This window comes from Scleropages formosus, chromosome 17 (genome assembly GCF_900964775.1).
Source record: "Scleropages formosus chromosome 17, fSclFor1.1, whole genome shotgun sequence".
In the NCBI taxonomy this organism is placed as follows: domain Eukaryota; kingdom Metazoa; phylum Chordata; class Actinopteri; order Osteoglossiformes; family Osteoglossidae; genus Scleropages; species Scleropages formosus.
In genome coordinates, this window is record NC_041822.1 from 22,714,064 (window position 1) to 22,732,641 (window position 18,578).

Genomic DNA, 18,578 nt, shown 5'->3' on the forward strand with positions numbered 1-18,578 from the left:
TCATCATCATTATCATCATCACAGCAATTATGCCGGGCAGAGTCTGGTGAGAACCGTGTGCGGCGAGCACACGCATGTGGGCTGGTATGATAAAGCCTAGGTAGAAGAAAGAGGAGCGAAGCGAACGGTGATGCTGCAGAGGCCACCCGCGTGTCCGTCGAGGGCTTCGACAGCGGACCGAGTTCAGCCTGAGCCTTGTTGGAGAACCTGCCATTGTACCTTTACCACAGTAAATACACAGCATTACATTTACATTTGCATTCATTCCAGCAGATGCTTTCCCCCAAAATAAGAGACAAGACAGAGTAAACAAAAGAGCATCAACAACAGATGGAGAGATATAGATGCAAACACCCGGTTCTCAAAGTACCGTCACCTAGTCCAGCAACGCTGTTTATCCATCATACAGTGCAAATATAAACAGCTGAATACTGAACTGATCAGGAGATTTCTTTACTAATGTAGTGATAGAGTGGATAGGAGTTCAAGAGAGAAATGTGTCCAAAAGAGATGTGTTTTGAGACCCTTCTTTAATGCTGAGAGGGATTCAGCAGCTCCGAGGGACAGGGGGAGCTCACTGCAGCAGAGAGACAAAACTGCGAACCTTTGAGCTTTTGACCTTGCACCTTGTGCGTGGGTCCACCAAGCAGGCAGAGGAGGAGGAGTCTGGATGGAGTGTAGGGAGGGCAAAGGGCAAAACTGTAAGATTCAGGGTGAGTAACTTCATGAACGGTGCAACAGAAGGAAAGGGTTTTAAACCAAGGACCTGACTGAAATGCGATGGTATAACTACTATGCCACTTGCACACCTGATTGTTTTTTTTTTTTTTGTCCCAGAGATACTTAAATGTATGTTACCAACAGAGGCCGTCTAACAGCATCCTTCCGGCGGGGTGCTGAAAACGGCTAGACGGTTACCCAAGATCTTCCAGATGACCAAACGTCTGGGACAAGGTGGCAGCCAAACCAAGTGCACAACGCTGTCATTTCCATCCAGTAATTTCAAAATGGACCCTTATGGACCATCAGGAGCGTAAGAGTCCAGAAAAATCTCTCACTAGGGACTCAGAATAGTTAATCCAACAAAAGAAATGATTCAAAGTTACTCACTGATGAAAAAAGACACCTGGTCAAAATGAAACAATGACAATTCTTTTTGCTTTCCATTGTCTAGAGGTAGTGAGGGGTGCGGTGGCGCAGTGGGTTGGACCGCAGTCCTGCTCTCCGGTGGGTCTGGGGTTCAAGTCCCGCTTGGGGTGCCTTGCGACGGACTGGCGTCCCGTCCTGGGTGTGTCCCCTTCCCCCTCTGGCCTTATGCCCTGTGTTGCCGGGTAGGCTCCGGTTTCCCGTGACCCCGTGAGGGACAAGCGGTTCTGAAAATGTGTGTGTGTGTGTGTGTGTCTAGAGGTAAGGCTTTCGTAACAGCAGAGCTCCTCAAAGGCCCGAAAAGCTAAGAGGGGGAAGTCAGACAGCAGGCGGCAGTACGAATCGTGGCGTAACCTAGCAGTTGCGGTAAGGCACTTGTAACCGTTAGGTTGCTGGTTTGCGTCCCGGGGCAGGGTCCCTGCTAGGTCTCATGCAAGAGATATTCTGCACACCATTGGGTGTGTTTCAGCGTTTCAGATACATGCACCGAATGGGCAATAAACACACGCATCACAGTCACATACATGAAGGCGAGAAACTATTGTTATTACTGTTCCTGCCTATATTTTAGGGACCGTGAGCCGTAAGTCGTGTGCGGTGGTGGGAAGTGTTTAAATGGCTCACAGGCTCACTCTTCCCCCACAAACCATTAAACAGCTTATACGCCCTTAGATTAATTCTTGCTAAGGCTAGATATTAACAAGCTGCTGCGTATTAATGCAGGCCGGCCCCCTCCTCGGTTATCTGGGCGAGGGGCTCGGCAGCCCTTCTATTCAAAGGGCATTGTTTGGCAGGGAGATATAAAAAAATAAAATAATAAAAAAAAAAAACCAGTCTGATGGCATGATTGACTGATCCAATTAAAGGTACCAAAAATACAAGCGCGAAAGCGAGTTTAACGGCGCGGCGCGTCATCGCCATCCAGAAAGATGTCGGAGGAAGCGGCGCTTTCTGATCCATTATTCAGATGTGTTTACAAGGGCACTGGCTCATCCCGTTCCATCGCGCTTCATCATCGCCTCGCTGCCGGAAAGGGGGAGCAAGAGTTTGTTTTCACGCGTCTCGGCTTTGCGCGCCGGAACGTCGAGTCGGGAAAACGCAGCTCAATTATTTCACAAACAATGATTGAGGGCAATCAGGAGGGGGGGGATGCATTATTTTACCTTTTAGCCACATCTTCTTACTCCGGCGCCCCTGAGCCTCGCTGTGCTGCAACCAACACAATGCAAATCTAGAGGCCCTGAAAGAAGCCTCAAAATTCTCTTATCTTTTGAGGAAGGTTTTTCCCGCTGTTTGCCATAAAGGCCCGAATACAAGTGTTGCACAAGTCCCGGTTTGTTGAATATTTATCTTCACGGATTGTTTGTTCCAGCTCAGGTTTGCATATTACAAAATGGGAAATTCAAACACCGAGTCCTTTGAAATCATCTCAGGGCCGTTATGAAAATTAGGGCTAAAAGAAAGGCTTGCTCTAACAGTACACAATTAATAAATATTAATAAAATAATATGCCAAATGATTATTACTAATTTTTTTATGATAGTGTCAATAAAATCATTAATAAAGTTGTATGACAATTTCTCATAAAACAAGAGGCTTGCACACAAATTTAAATATACCGTACAAAGCACTGATAAAATTTGCTAAAAAAACAGTATCTAGATTTCAATCTATAGGTCTGAAAAAGATTTACTGTGATTTGAACTAAAAAGTCAGAAAAACACAAATATACGTGTTTTTAGATTTTTATTTAAAAATATTCCCTTTTGCGACTGGAAAAAGTAATTTTGAAGAAAATACCGTAATGGTGCGCAAACTGGCAGCCGTGACTCCCCGCCCACTAAGTGAGAGGGTGGGACTCATTTAAAGTGACAGTACACCCTTTACGTCACGTTAAAACAAACACAAAAAAAAAAAGAAATCTTGAAAGTATACAGCACTCACTTTGCAAAAAAATGGGAAACGTCTTCTAGAGTAAAGTACTTTATGTTTTCTACTACACTGAGATGTATCATTCTCTGCATGCTACTTCCATAATGCACTTACAGTAATTTACATTTGGTAAATGGCATACAGCATCCTAAAAAAAGTACCCAAATGCAGAAAGAGTTACTGTAAAATCAGTAAATTAACAAAGATGGACAGTTTTCAAATACAATGAAGATTAGATAGGAAGGGTAACATGAATACGAAACGTAACTGATGAAGCGTATCCACCTCCACGGTGCATCAGCTCACCCTTTGCTCACCCTTTGCGTAGCTCTGTCACAACACGTGGATTTACAGGTTCAGCTCAACTTTTCACATTTCTGCTGTTTATTGCATCCCAGTGTCTTTAAAAGTTGGCCACATGGAACGGGAGGAGCCCCAAAACAACAGACGAGACGCTCAACAGGTTTGCGTGCTTTTCTATAGTTTCATCGTCATGTCAGCCCACATTAGCAGCATTTTTCATTATTTATTAAGGTAAGAATATCCCCACTATATGTTGCTTCGCTACACACAACACTTTTTTTGATGTATATTAGCGTCATGTGGTAGGTCTCCCCTATACACATTGTGATCCATAAAGAACGAGTTATGTATTTTATATTTTGGCTGAGATCTCATATTAAGGCTGAAATTTCCCACGCTTACTGGAAGTTTCTAATAAAAACAACCTGGTAATATTAAAAGCAGAAATTATTCTGCAATCTTTGCATCTCTGACCTTTGGAATAACTCCCATAATGAAGCATGGTAAAATCTCAGCACCTTCTTGTGTTTTATTCAAGCAGAACTCAACATGAATGTGATTTAACGGCATAAAAGATTAGAAAATGCAGGCATCTTTGCTTACCCAAGTTGTTTTCGTTAATTCCATCTGCAAGAAAGAGAGAAGGAAATGTTATTCATTTCGGATCACGTGTCATGCGTCTCGACGGCTATGCGCTGGCTGGTTTTCGGCGATAAACACCAGTTCGCCGCTGTAGAAGGGTCACGCAGGAGGCATGCTGGGAGAGGATCCAGCTCACGCTCCGCGGTGGCACGGCCGAAGGACCAAACTGACGAGACAGATGTGAGAGAAGGAGCCGCATGTTGGGTCGTGAGACCCGGAAGCCACATCCAGGAATCGCAGCGTCCAACATCATCAGGCCCGTGTGCCATAAAACACACCTGGTCCATATTGTGGACGCACACCGAAGGACGGGGCCAGCCCAGGGCGCCCGGACGAGGCGGACGGGCATTTCAACAGGACCGGTTGGATTGACCTACAGGGCAACCGACGGCGGCGAATATGCGCAGCGCTGGGGTTCGAGAACTCGACTGGTCACAAGCCCCGCCTGCTTTACGTTTATTCATAACAAATAAACAACGTGACAAAAATTTTATTATGTCGATTTATTTTTGCATCTTTCATTCAGTTCTGCTACATAAAACATTCTTTTAGTGTTATTTTGTACTATATATAAGTTTTTAGAATAAAATACTCCACATTATAAAAATTTGCCAATTTTGGCGAATTTTGGCATCGGGTTCCAAGCACAGAATATTCCAGTAGAGATTCACACACAGCTCCTTCAGATGCAGCAGGTAACACGGAGGTTAGAAAGGCTGCCTTTGGTTCTGAAGGTGGAAGGTTTGAATCCCACCCCCTGTTGTAGTGCCCTTGATCAAGGTACTTACCTTAAACTGCTCCAAAAAAAAAATCGCGCCCCTGCATAAATAAGTAAACCAGTTCATGAAAACAGCAAGTCGCTTTGGAGAAGAGTGTCAGATAAGTGTAAATGCGACGTGATTTCCTAACCACTACGCCCCCTGCTGCGCCACACCACTAGCAGCAGGCCTGGATGCAGCGCAAACCCATGCAACAGCGGAAATGGGGAACGAAACACCCAAAGACGGACGGATGAACGGCGACACCATCAACTGTAACTTCAGTGAGGCTCAGCGGGGTGGGGTGGGGTGGGGTGGGGTGGGTCCGCGTGTGACAGCGAGTCCGGCTCCGCTCCAGTTCCGCACATCTGACAAGTGTGAATAATTCTGCTAATTCTGCTTCAAAGGACGCCTCTCGCTGCCTTCCTGCTCCCACTTTCACAGGCGCTGCGCGTCGAAGCCACGCGGCGCTGGCGTCACGGCCAACGGGAAGGCCACGTCCTCGGACCCGCGCGGCGCTGCGGGCGGCAACGCTTTCGGACGGGCGCGTGTTGGAAATGGGGCTTTAAAGACCCGACCGCTCTGACTGCAACGCCACCTGCTGCTCCGAAACGTAAAGGAACATTCAGACCGTGTTTCACCTTCACTCACGGTAAACGCACCAAGGGACGGGACAACGTTAAGCGCAAAGTGAGACCACACACGAAGGGTGTCGAGGGTACGACTGAGCGGCGGCCTCTTGATTTAATTCAAGCTCATCAACGCGATCCGTGGGGAAGCTCAGCCCCGGCCACACACACACACACACACACACACACACATTGTAGCTTCCCCATAGACTGCAATGATGCTATGTGTCTGTGTGTGTGTGTGTGTGTGTGAGAGAGAGAGACCGACTGCACTGCCCCACTGGGGCCAAAATGCCAAGATCACAAAGAAATAAATAAAAAAAAGGTCACAGCTGTTTAGTTCTGTGGGCTAAAAGACTCAATATGTCGCAGAAAATTAAATCGCACAGCAGCCAACAAAGTTGAGTCTCGCTTTGCAATTTAAATTCGCCGACAACAGATTCCCGACGAGGCTGAACGTCGCTTTTCACGTGTTATTCTTTACGTGCCAACAAGGCACGATAAAGAACACGTGAAGGGGTGTTCTATTGAGGGAATCCAGGAGATCAGATGAATTATGGGCAAGAAGAAAAAGTGAGGCTGAAGATGATGAGTGCAGCTATGCTCGAACCCGAGCCCTCGGTATCAGAGAGGTGCATTACTAGCCCCTTCCCCGCTGCAAGTGTTGGCACGGTTACGTGAGGCTCCTCGGGGACGCCCATACACCACACACAGCGTGCAGGAATGCGCGGCGTCAGGAAGAGGGGGTGCCAAATTAAACACCCAAAGGGTTTCTAGTGTGTGTCGCCATGGCGACGACACTATTACACACCAGGTAGTATGCCCAGGTGAGCGCCAACCACTCGTCAGCGTGACTCAGGGACAAAATTTTTACCATATAACAGACTAAACTTTGGCAGCGGATGGCATCGCGGCTCGAACCACCACCTTCCAAAGGACTCGGGTTCCAATCCCACCTCCTACTGTAGTACCTGAGATCAAGGTACTTATGCTGAATTGATACAGTTGAAAATCCCTCTGCTGTATAGATAAATAAATCAATAGCTTGCATACAAACCTAATAATTAATCTTTTTTTTTTTTTTGAAAGTAACAATGCATCTTTTTTTATTAAAAACCAAGCGAATAAAACAATTCACAATCGCAACTCCCCTGTGAAAAAGAACACCACTGAAGTTGATGAAACAGAAGAACCAAAGTTTCCCTTATTGCTCTTTCTCACTCGTTATTATTATTATTATATTTATTTTTCATGATTATTACTATTACTACAACTCCTACTACTTCTGTTATTATGTGTATTTATCACCAATTTTACCATTACTACTCCTATTCCAAGAGGGTGCAGTGGCGCAGTGGGTTGGATCAGGTCCTGCTCTCCCGTGGGTCTGGGGTTCGAGCCCTGCTTGGGGTGACTTGCGATGGACTGGTTCCCCCTGTCCTGGGTGTGTCTCCTCCCTCTCCAGCCTTGTGCCCTGTGCTGCCAGGTTAGGCTCTGGTTCACCGCGACCCCACTTGGGAAAAGCGGTTTTGAACACTGTGTGTGTGTATACTCCTACTATTATTCTTATATTGCTCCATCCACAAAAGTAAACTGATTTCATAAAAAAAACTGGCAAAGATGCAACTAAATATCTGTCCTGTGGATGACATCAGCTTCCCGTGCAGAGCCCCCACTAGTTCTCCCGTGATGGGTGGCGGCCGTGGCACGGAGCGGAGCGATCTGGGTTACCCAGTAACCTACTCTTTCTTCCTTCCTGGAGCACCGCGCCAAACGGGGGCCCTCTGTCTCAGGCCCGCGCTCGGCAAACACACGCTAAAAATACCCGCTTCCTGTTCGGCCGTGGCCCGCTGCCCCGGACGACCCCCACTGCTTCGCGCGAGGGCAGACTGACGGGGGGGAGGAGACCGCGTCCAGATGGGCGGGTCGTCTCGGCTCTGCGGTCCCCCGGCGCCACGTGGCCCGGACCGTCGCGTACAGCCGAACGCCACCGCGGACCAAACCTCTGCGCGCTGGCCAGTAACTCGGGCAGGCGCGTTGCTCGCGGGGCCGCCGGGTGTGTCCCCACACACGAGCGTGTGTACGGTGGAAGAGCGAACACACAGCAGTAAGGGCCCGAAGGAGGGGCTCGTTCAAGGGATGTGCCTTAATGCTGGATTTCATAACAAAAACCAAAAAAAACAGAGGCTTTTAAAAATGTAAATGGTCGGTCGTCTCCCTCCATCCCTCAGAGCTGCTGAATCCTTATCAACGTTCAAGCAGGATTTCAAACCCATCTCTTTCATACACACTTCCCTCCTAATCACTTAGCAGTTTCATAAATTTCCATCACACCATTTGTCATGATCACCTTTCCATTTCCCTTCAGTTCTATATGCAGCTGCTGTGTAAGGTGCGCCGGCAAAAACCGCAGTATCGGTCAAGCTGACCGGGCTCAGGGGATTACACATCGGCACGTCAAGCCCTTCGCATGTTGGTGAAACGCATGTTCGTTCACTCTGAGTCGTATGTTGCTTTGGAGAAAAAGGTCTGCTCAACAACTAAATGTAAATGGTAACCGTGGCGACAGGCTGCCCCTCCGCAATCACAGCCCCATCCCAACACAACAGCATTCCTGAAAGCCAGGTGGTGTCGGGGAATGTGACCTCCCCCCCACCCTGCCCTGTCTGAGGCACTCGAGGGAAATGAAGTTGAGGAGAGTCGCGTCACAGGGGGGGTCAACCGACAGGCTGAAGGGGGGAGGGGAGAGGGCTCTCTGGCACCACAGGCCGCAGGTCGGGACTAGTCCTCGCACTCCTCCCTGAGTGTTTGCCGTGCTACTTGGCTGCTATGGCCCACCAGGGAAGACCTGCACACAAAGGTCGCTCAGGTATTTCCCTACAGGGCCAAGGAACAGCTGGACTGTGGGTGGAAACCAGAGTAGCTGGAAGAGACTACCTACGCAAAAACAGGGAGAACATGCACACTCCACACACACTGAGCCGGTTTCGAACCCACATCCGCACCAGCGCTACGCTTCACACTGCTGTGCCACCTATGGTGTTGATTTAGAAAGTAATGCAGTTTATTTAATAGTAAAAAGAGTTTGATATTAAAGAAATAACACTGAAGACGTGTAACTGTAGAAATAAAAAACTGGTTTTCTAGAACACATTGTATGTAGTTGCCCCGGATAAAACACACACAGTCTGAAACCGCTTGTCCCGAGCGGGTCGTGGCGAACCGGAGCGTAACCCAGCACAAGGCACCGCAAGGTTGGAGGGGAAGGGGATACGCCCCAAACGGGATGCCATCACATGGCACCCCAAGCAGGACTCGAACCCCAGACCCACCAGAGAGCAGGACCCGCACCACCGTGCCCCCCTATTTATCAGACACTTTTCTCCAAAGTGACTCCCAACAAACTCTATGTAGTGTTATCAGTCCACACACCTTATTCACCATGGTGACTTACACTGCGAGATACACTACTTACACTGGGTCACTCATCCATACATCAGTGGAACACACACTCTCTGTCACTCACACACCATGAGTGTCTTTGGAGTGTGGGAGGAAACCAGAGCACCCGGAGGAAACCCACACGGACAACATGCAAACTCTGCACAGACTGAGTGGGGACTGAACCCACGCCCTCTCGCACCAGCCAAGTGCTGTGAGACAACAGCGCTACTCACTGTGCCACCCCCCCCCCCCCCCACCTACCCTGATCTGACAGTAAAAATGACCCAGCTGTACGAATGGGTAAATATCTGTAAGAGGTTTAACAGCGTAAGTCGCTTTGGAGAAAAATGTCAGATGAACAAATAATGTCAATATTCTCAGCGCTCTATGTTCATGAAGCTGTTCCCTGAGCTGCCCGTGAGGAACCGCAGCCTCGCACCCCTACAGCGGGTTGTTCCGTCGAGGCGGAGGCTCGCGTTTCCGCTCGCCACTGCGTATCTGTGAGTGCGCATCGCCCTCTTATATAAAAGTCCCATTTCGCAGCTTATATGAGTGCACGTCCACAACTGGTGACACAGTAAAATGACCCAGTTTCCCCAGCGGCTCGCAAAGAGCAGCTATAATTCCCAGGGTCCGGCAGAGCAGCCAGGCTGACGAGCGCAGCCCCCCGACCGTCTTGCGTGATTGGAGGAAGATGGTGCGGCTCGCGATCGTCCCGCGGTCCTCGCGGCAGCAGACCAAGTCTGTCGGGGATGGGGGAGGGGGGCCGGGGGGAACGGCTTCCTGTGCCCCCTATCGCTTCTCTCTAATTGCACCCTATCTCTTCCTCTCAGTCCTTCGCAGAAACACACACACACTCACACACACACTCACACACACACACACACACACACACACACACACACACACACACACACACGCACACAGTCACGGGCCTTGTTCAACCAACCACTGGAGGTGTATCTCCCGCACCGTGGCTGGGGTCCAGTCCCAGCGAGAGCTGACAACATGCCTGTGCATCTCAGAAGGTCTCCAGTCGACACTTAGGTTTATTCATTTATCCTACACTTTTCTCCAAAGTGACTCGTATTGTTACTTACACTTTTTCACACCTCCATACACCTGGGTAATTTTTACTGTGCCAATACAAGGTAAGTACCTCGATCATGGGTGCTACAGCAGGAGGAGGTTTTGAACCCGGGTGCTTCGATTGCAAGGTGGCCACCTGCTGCCCCATGTACTCCTCCGCTTTTACGTTTTATCACTGTATTTTTACTTATTTATCTTACATATTCCTACTTTTAGTGTAAAAATACTGCTGAAAACTACTCATTTATACAGCTGGATAACTTTTACAGTGTTATTTCAGGGTAAGTACCTTACCAAGGGTACAGCAGCAGGATCGGGGATTCGAACCTGGGACCTCTGAATGCAAGGCTCTGGTTTGGACCCCAGAGCTTGAAACCAACGGACTGCAGGGTGTTGGTTCGGTGCTTAAGAGCAAAAGGAGGGGAGGGTAGATCAGCAGCAGCAGCCACTCTCCTCCCCGCCCATGTCCTGGGCTGGCAAAGGTTCGCTAATGGCAGTCGATGGGATTATAGCGCCTATCATCTATATAAGAAGATTAGCTTTGGTGTGGAGGAGAATAAATCGAGGATCTCATTTGCATACAGTTTCATTTTTTTGAAAAAAATGACTTTGACCACTCTGTGGCTCATAACGTGCGCAGCGTCCAGTCGATGGTGCAGCGTGGTGCACAAAGTGAAATAAGCATTTAGTATTCCTCTTGTGCAAATGCATGTGAACACTGTCTCTCTCACACACACACACACACACACACACACTCATCCCCCAGACATAACAGGTCAAATCTGCCAGTGAACAGACAGTGGCAATGAGGTCCTGTCACTTTCCTGGGGGTGCAATGAATATTTCAGCAGCTAAACATTCAAATGCAGTGTGTCTGCACCATGTCGCACTGCATGTGGAACACCACGGCACCCCCTCTCTCTCTCTCTCTCTCTCACACAGACACACACAACCACACTGACAGCAGGACCCTGCACAACCGGGTGGCCCTTACAGCCCTGTGTTGTCTGAAACACACCCTAGGAGCTTAACCACAGCTGAACTACACAAGAGCATCTAGTTGACCACTAGTACCACGGTGAACCTACCTATCTGACTTACAGTGAATTTTACCGGGGGCCAAGCGATAACCATATGAGGTTATAAGTACCCTGGGCCGCTCTTTGTGGTTTTGCTGCTTGCTAAGTAGTTCTGGTATCAGAGGACGACGGCGAGGCCGGCAGGGGGCGGGAACTCGGGGCTGGGGGGGGCACGCGGTCGGGCCACCGCGGTCACGGTGCAATGCGATTAGAGGCCGGCGTCAAATCCTCGTCCACGCTGGCGGGAGGCGCCGTTCCCGAACATCAGCACCTTTACTGCTGGCGCAGGAGTCCGCGGCTCCGGGGCTGAAAGGGGCTTCGGCCACTAATGCGGCTCAAGCACCTCAGGACATTGAATCCCAACAGGAAGCCTCTCTGAAAGGGTTCAGATGGTCAGCAGGCGACTCCAGTCCGATTTACCCTAATGGGCATTTTCTTTTTTTAAATAACACTGGGAAACGTATAGACAGGCATGTGTGCGGCACACAGGTACAGACCTTTTCCCCTTCTCTCCTATTAGAGGATTACTTTAAGAGTTTAGAGGCTGATATCATAGAATCCATGGCAGTTTAGAACCTTGCTGAGTGCCGAAAAACCAAACGACAACCCCCCTCTGGACTGGAAAAATGACCCTGCTTTATTAACAGGTAGATCACTGTAGGTGGACTAATGTATGAACGTGAGACTTGAAGCTGCCTTAGACAACAAAACCAGCTGAAAAAATGTGAAATATGTAAGTGAACAAACATTAAGTATGAACAAATGTCGTCCACTTGGACCCTGGGACAGGCCACACCTTCCTGCTCCCCAGGACACACCTCCTGGCAGCAGGCCACACCCCCCTGTGCCGAAGCCCCACCTCCCCATCTGCCAGAAGCCACCTCCCAGCAACAGGCCACACCTTCCTATCCTCAAGCCCCGCCTCCAAGCCCCCAGAACCTAACACATGATAGACTCTTGTCGCTCCCCTCAAATGGCCCTCATGAGAACATGTGGCTCTCATTTGGGATGAGGTGTGGCTATCAAAACTGAAGCAGCTGTGGAGGCGGGAGGCTCCCTTGGGGGGGGGGGTGGGGGGAGTTAGGGGGAGGGAGGAGGGGTGAAGAACAATTAATACCCCTAAGTTCAGACCAGAGGATTGGAATTAACTGCCATGTGTGAGAGATAACCTCTGACACGACTCCCTCCGAGAGCTTTTCCACAACACGGCGCCAGCGCGTTATTTTAGGGGCGACGCTTTTTGAATTTCTTTACATAAACGCGATTCGTTCACGATTTCCGTCGCCGCGACGAAACCGCTCCAGAAGGCTTTACGAGCCGCTTAATTCATCCGTGATAAACGGCCTGCACAATGGGATAAAGGGGTCAAACGGAGCCGGCGTTGTGTTACGAAGCGGCACGGAGCACAATGTAAAATGGCAAGGGGGGGCATGAATCAGAAAGTGTAGCGTGTAGAACCACCACGGGGCTTTAGGGGGCAAGACAATTAATTACATCGTTGTAATTGTGCCTGTGATTTTCTGACACGACCACTGGAGAGTTCTTCAGGCAGGGTTTGCGCTGGAATTTACTTACATTTATTCATTAAGTGGACGCTGTCCTCCAAAAAAAAAGTGCATCGCCAAGAGACGTGGAGACAGACGCAGACATGCGATCCCTGAACGGTCCGTTGGCACAATTCCACCATTTAACCGTCACACATTACAAAAAAATTCTGAAAGAGATGATGACAAGATTCAAGAGACCCTTGAATTCTGTGAGGGATTCAGCCGTTCTAAGTGACAGAAGGAGATCATTCCACTGCGTTTGAGGCAGAACCGAGAACCTTCTCGCTTTTGATTTGGACCCCTGGAGAGGGGGACCACCAAGCGGCCGGCGTGGAGGAGCGTAGCAGTGCGGTTGGGGTGTAGGGAGGGATCTGGTCCTGGAGGTACCAGGGAGCAGATCCACTGATGCTCTTGCAGGCCGTAACCAGACTCTCGGACCCGACGCAGGCAGTTGAGAGCAGCCAAAACGCATCGATTCAGGGTAAGTACCTCGCTCAAGAAGTCTGGCGCATCAGTCCATTACAACTATGTATCCTGGAGTCTTGGCTGAATATCAAAAAAGGCCTAAAATGTCAAGACATGTTCCCCACCGGGGACGTCCCACTCCACACGTCCATCAATACCGGCTCCGGCTGGAAGATTTTTGTTTTTTTTTTTTTTGGTTTGCTGGTGTTGATTGTTATGAACGAGCCTTATTTATACACAAAACACACGGATTTTATTTCCGTCAGACAGCACTGACAGATGGTTAATTTTCATCTAACATCTTCATTGATATCATGTAAACATGTGCATAAAGTATAATGCCATTACTGCCCAAAATACATGTATAATCAGATTATTCGGGACATTCTGCGTGTATGATGCACTTTTTCGGAATTATGGAAATTGGCAGGAAATTTCACGGTTCAGACTATTTAAGCGAGGCTCAAACATAGGTGCCATCCAATACGATGGCCGGAAGGTATTTCATGTACTCTAATTTTTTCTGTTATTTTAGAGCTGGGGGAGGAGGGAGTTCATTGTGCATCTTGTTTACCCGTTTGCCTGTGCAGGAGGCAGAAAAAAGGAAGCCACACTGTCACGGCTTCACTGCGACACCCTTTATTACCGAAAAACTGCATAGGACCGTAAAGAGTTAAATACTGTACGTTACATTGTTTATTGGCTTATCCGTAATACTGCTCTTAATCACACAACAGTGTTTTCAGAAACGTAAACATTTAGTTTTACGCTACAGGTGACCCTCCGCTTACGGTGGCGTTCTGTCCTGACAACGTTGTAATACGTTCGCCTTGTAGTTAGTGGCAAATCCCCTTAGACTGTATTATAGAAACCATATGGATGTAGAAAGAATTTACATGCATGAATTTCACACTGTATAATGGGCTTTGTTACATATTTCAAGAATTTCACACATTATTCATGTTAAAATAATCCTAATATGGAACGATAATATAAACACAGTACAACATTGTGCTGTCGATAAGAAATATGGTGCCTTGCAGCCTTTCGAAGAGGTCACTGCAAACGTCAGGACTCAGAAATAAAATGATAAAGCCAGTGGGGGGGGAGGGGGGGGACTGACTCAAGAAGTAAATTCAAATCATACATAATCGATATAGGTACCATACGAACAGAATGGGATATGGAATCATAGACCTGTGTTTACACAACACGATAATACACCAGCTCATCATATTATAAATGGTCGAGTTCAGAATTTTCACGTTTATTTAACTGTACATTTTGTTCACTTTCCAAAATTTCAGTCTGTAGCTGAGTTAAAGCTGCCTGCATTTACCCTCCGAGCTGACAGATGGCAGTAAAGAGCACCCAGAAAAAACTGTACACTCAACAGTGTTTACAGCTCATGTCTGGTGTTCCTCAGTGCTGCTGATCAATAACAAAGTGAGGACTGTGATTGCGGTAAAAGTGATTTCGGAGTTCAGGCAAAATGAGTTCCGAAGAGCTTTCTGGGCACAGTTGTGCTTATAAGCTGAGGAACCACGGTAATACTAAAGGTGTCATGAAATATACAGTAAAATGTAATTATTAGCAAAATATTAACATTTCAATAACTTTCTTATTGAAATAAACACGTATACACTTCAACGCACAAGGGAACAGGGGAAGTGAGAAAGCAGGAGATGCTAACTGAGTTGCTGAGCAGTGTATTCATGGAAAAATCTTTTTTTTTTGTATATCCTTCGAAAAAAAAAAAAAAACAAAAATTTAAAAACCTGAGGTCAAAGATATAAAGCTGAGAGCGTTTAAAGATACGACGGCACTATATACTGCACCCCCAGCCGATTTGTGCTCATAGCCCTGGGCCCTTTCACTGTGAAATGTGCAAAAAAAAAAAAAGAGGGTAAACACCAGTTGTACTCCATCAATTGAAAAGACACACTTTAAACGATTCTAACGCTGCAGCACATGATTGATGGAGAAGCTGAAAAAAGACCTTATTTTGCCTTGAAATTTTTAAGTTTTATTTGCATTAAATTCTTCCATTTTCAATAAATTGCTCTCAAAGTTTCCCCCGATTTCTACATATTTTTTTCAGCTTTTTAAATTTTTTCCCTCCTTTGTTGGCCCTAAAAATTTCCTAGGCCCTATAGGCACTGTGTCTGCGGAGTCTAATGCAAAATCCCAAAAAATGCCTTTCTACACATTCTAACCCTTAATTTCCCACCAGCTCCAAATATGTGGCCTCAGTTCTCGGTAAAAATAAGAAGACACTCAAATAACTCTTTCGCAGGTTCGACTGGACTGGGATCAACTCTCTAGTGAGTGTTGACCAGACCTTTTGTTTTGAAGAAAATGCAAAAAAAAAAAAAAAAAAAAAAGCCCCGTCTGGCTCAACTGTAATTTTGGCAACTCAGACAGCAAAGCCAGCGGAGAACCGTGAGCCACCAACAGCGGCCTGAACGGATGGAGAAGCGCTCCACGGTGGATCACCAGGGTTGCTGACCCCAGCCCAGACGCGGGCGCACCGGGGACCCTTACAGAGCTGGACCTTTTGATGCACACTAGCCCGAATATTCCCCGACAAAACGCACAGCCTACATCGGGGACTCGATCCAAGGTCTGATGGGATTCGATCGCCCACTCATGCCCGCTTCTGCAAATGCGGCCCCCATTTTCACACAAAGGGGGGGAACACTTCTGCTTTAAAAAATGCAGCGATTCACTCCAAACGACTTTATTCAGGTCACTCTGATCTAATCAAGTGTAAAGAGGGGACAAAAAGGGCTTCTGGCACAGAGTTTGAGGCTCACGTCATTGGATTTTTGGACAAGCGTGCAACCGCGGAGCGGGCCTTACGGACTACGCCGGACCGCTCGGTCACGAGCCCAGATCGCGGTCACGAATCTCGCAGCGAGGAATCGCACCTCCGAGTCATCCTCGTGCCAAAAAATGGATGACATCACACTGAGACAAAGAGGTGTCTCCTGAAAATACACAAATCAATAAACATATAAATAAGAGATGTCGCTGCCTCAGGCCTTGGGCTAATATTTGTTTTGCTGCAATACTGCGTGAAATTTGCGTGTCTTCATTATGCTCGGAATAGGAGCGGTTCATCATTTATTCATTCGCTTTCACGCACCCACCATGTGTTAATTTTAGTGTCACGCCCCTCCCCCGCACCCTCGTTCGAACCATGTCGCTGCCACCGCCGCCGCCGATCGCTCGCCGAAGCTCCTTTGTCCGGCGCTGCGGCGGCCCCGGCCGATCGCAGGTTAAACTCTGGCGGTTCGTATTAATGAAGCAGATAATTCCTCAATTGCCCCCGAGGGACCATGGGGGGGGGGGGGGGGGGATTCCAGGCCACCTTCCTCCAGTATCGAACCTCCCCCAGACTCCCCCCCATCCAGGATCTGTGCCCCGTCTCGTCTTTACGCAAGTTCCATGTTACAAATTTGCTACAATGAGGAAATGAGGCGTTTAAAATGAGAAATCTGTAAGAAAGGCAAAAATACAGCCAGTTAAACGGGACTTTGGATTCTGCGGCTCAATTTTCCGCCCGCAAATCCGGAGACGCCGAGCGGCAACGCGCACCGGGTCAACTGTGACTTCGTGAACAGCTCTACCAGGGTTAATTCCCAGGTTCTCCCTCCTACCTCCTAAACTGATCTGAGAAACACTGTAATACCACAATTTAACTGTCCTCTCCCACACCCCCCCCCCCCCCCCCCCCCCCCCATTTCTAATCTCATCTCACAAACCTTTAACATTTGTCTCCATGGAGCTGCACGCATTTGCTAAACCCCGTGTTTCGAAAAAGGGCACAAGTTCTGATTTTATGATTTTTTTTTTCTCTCCTGACCCCCCCCCCCCCCCCCACCCTCGTCGGCACACTGTCTGCTGGAAGCCAGACACCCAAACAGTAGCCCTGCCCACAACTGCGGCCCCTGAATGGTGAGAGATTCCTGTGTCAATGATCGCGGTACGAGCCAATCAGGAGGCCCCGGCCACCCCCCCTCCAGCAGGACGGGGCCTGGCCAATCGCGGGTCGCCCCGGCGCTCACGTGGCCGAACTTGCTCCCGTCCATCAACTGGGTCATATATAGTTCATTTCCAGAGACAGACAAGGCTGCGAGGAAACGTGGAGCTCCGGCACGCCACCCGGCTGGGGCCGCCTCGCTTCCCGCGCGCGAGCCGAGCCGAGACGAGACGAGACGAGATGAGTTGAGCTGAGCGCCATGCTCCACCTGGAGGAGCTACGGAATGTGCCGGCAAGGAGGGAACCGGAGACGGGGAGCCGGAGGAAAAAAGAAAAGGGGAGAGAGAGAGAGACAGAGAGAGAGAGAGAGAGAGAGATAGAGAGAGGGGGCGAGCAAGCGGAGGAGGAAACCCCCCCCCCTTCGTCTCATTTCCACACCAACTTTTGTGTGCGCGCGAGGGAAGTTCATTCTCCCTCCCAGTGTCCTCGGCGGCGGCAACTTAAACTCCCCCCGCAGTTCTGACCCCCCCTTTTTTTTCCCCTTTGCTTTTGTGAATTTTTTCCTCCCCCCAGCAACGCATTTTCCCGACAGACGAGCGTCCCTCGCAAGCCGGCCTGGGCGATGCGCCGAGGAGTTCAGGACTAATTCCCCCACTCTTTGTTAGGTAAGCTGTGTTTTTCTTCCCCCCACCCCCACCACCGCACCTCACCGGCAACATCCCTCGCTGTTCCGGCTCAAATCTAGTCCCCCCCCACCCCCCCGCCCCGCGTTTGTCGAACCCGGTCCACGCGGGGGCCCGTCTCCTCGGCATGGTTTGCACTTTGTTCCCTTTCCTCCCGTTTTCCTGCTGAATTTCTCTCCCGTCCACCGAGTCAATGTTCTCCTTCAGCTCTTCCATTTTCTACCCGTACATTTGTTTTAACCGTCCCGCCTCCCGCCATCGCCGAATTTGTGAATGGGGAGCCACGCTTAGTCATCGTTGCGCTCAGCAAGGTGACTTGCCGCTGTCACCCACCCACCTCCCCCCACACACACGCGCGCGCTCGCTCGCTCCCTCCTCGCCCGCCTTCCCGTCACGCTCCGCTGCTACGACCCACGGCGACGGCTCTCCCTTCGGAAACGAAGCGGGCCGGCCCGTGGGGATGGGGGTCGGGGTGTGGGGGTGCGAGGGGGTGCGAGGGGGTGATGGCAGACGTGGAGGAACACAGCCAGACGGCGGACAAAGGCGGGAACCTCGTCCAGACAGGCCAGGACAGCGATTAGGGCAGCGGTGGATCAGACGGAGCGGGCAGCTGCTGCACGGGGAGCCGGGGGGCACCGGCGAGCGGGGAGGGGGGGGGGGGCTTAGCGGTGCTTCTCTCTGAATCTGTGAATGGCTTTTCCAAAAAAAGAAAAAGAAAAAAAAAAAAGCAGGGGACAAATTCTGTTCACCCCCTCATTTTTCCCTGCCCCCCCCCCCCCTTTGAAGTTACATCAGCATTTTAAACCCTCGCTTCCTCCCACCCATCCTCGTGTCGGAGAGCTGTGCAAACCGTGCGGCCGAGAAGGTCTAGCAACA

General features: G+C 49.3%; 1 protein-coding gene across 1 annotated transcript in view; it reads right to left on the reverse strand.

Annotated features, from left to right (window-relative positions):
- nr6a1a (nuclear receptor subfamily 6, group A, member 1a) overlaps nucleotides 1-18,578 on the reverse strand; it is a 101,505-nt gene that overhangs the window by 40,087 nt on the left and 42,840 nt on the right. Inside the window, exon 3 of the mRNA XM_029259736.1 lies at nucleotides 3,985-4,008. Within this exon, the coding sequence (XP_029115569.1) occupies nucleotides 3,985-4,008 (24 nt within the window). The remainder of the gene's footprint in view (nucleotides 1-3,984; nucleotides 4,009-18,578) is intronic.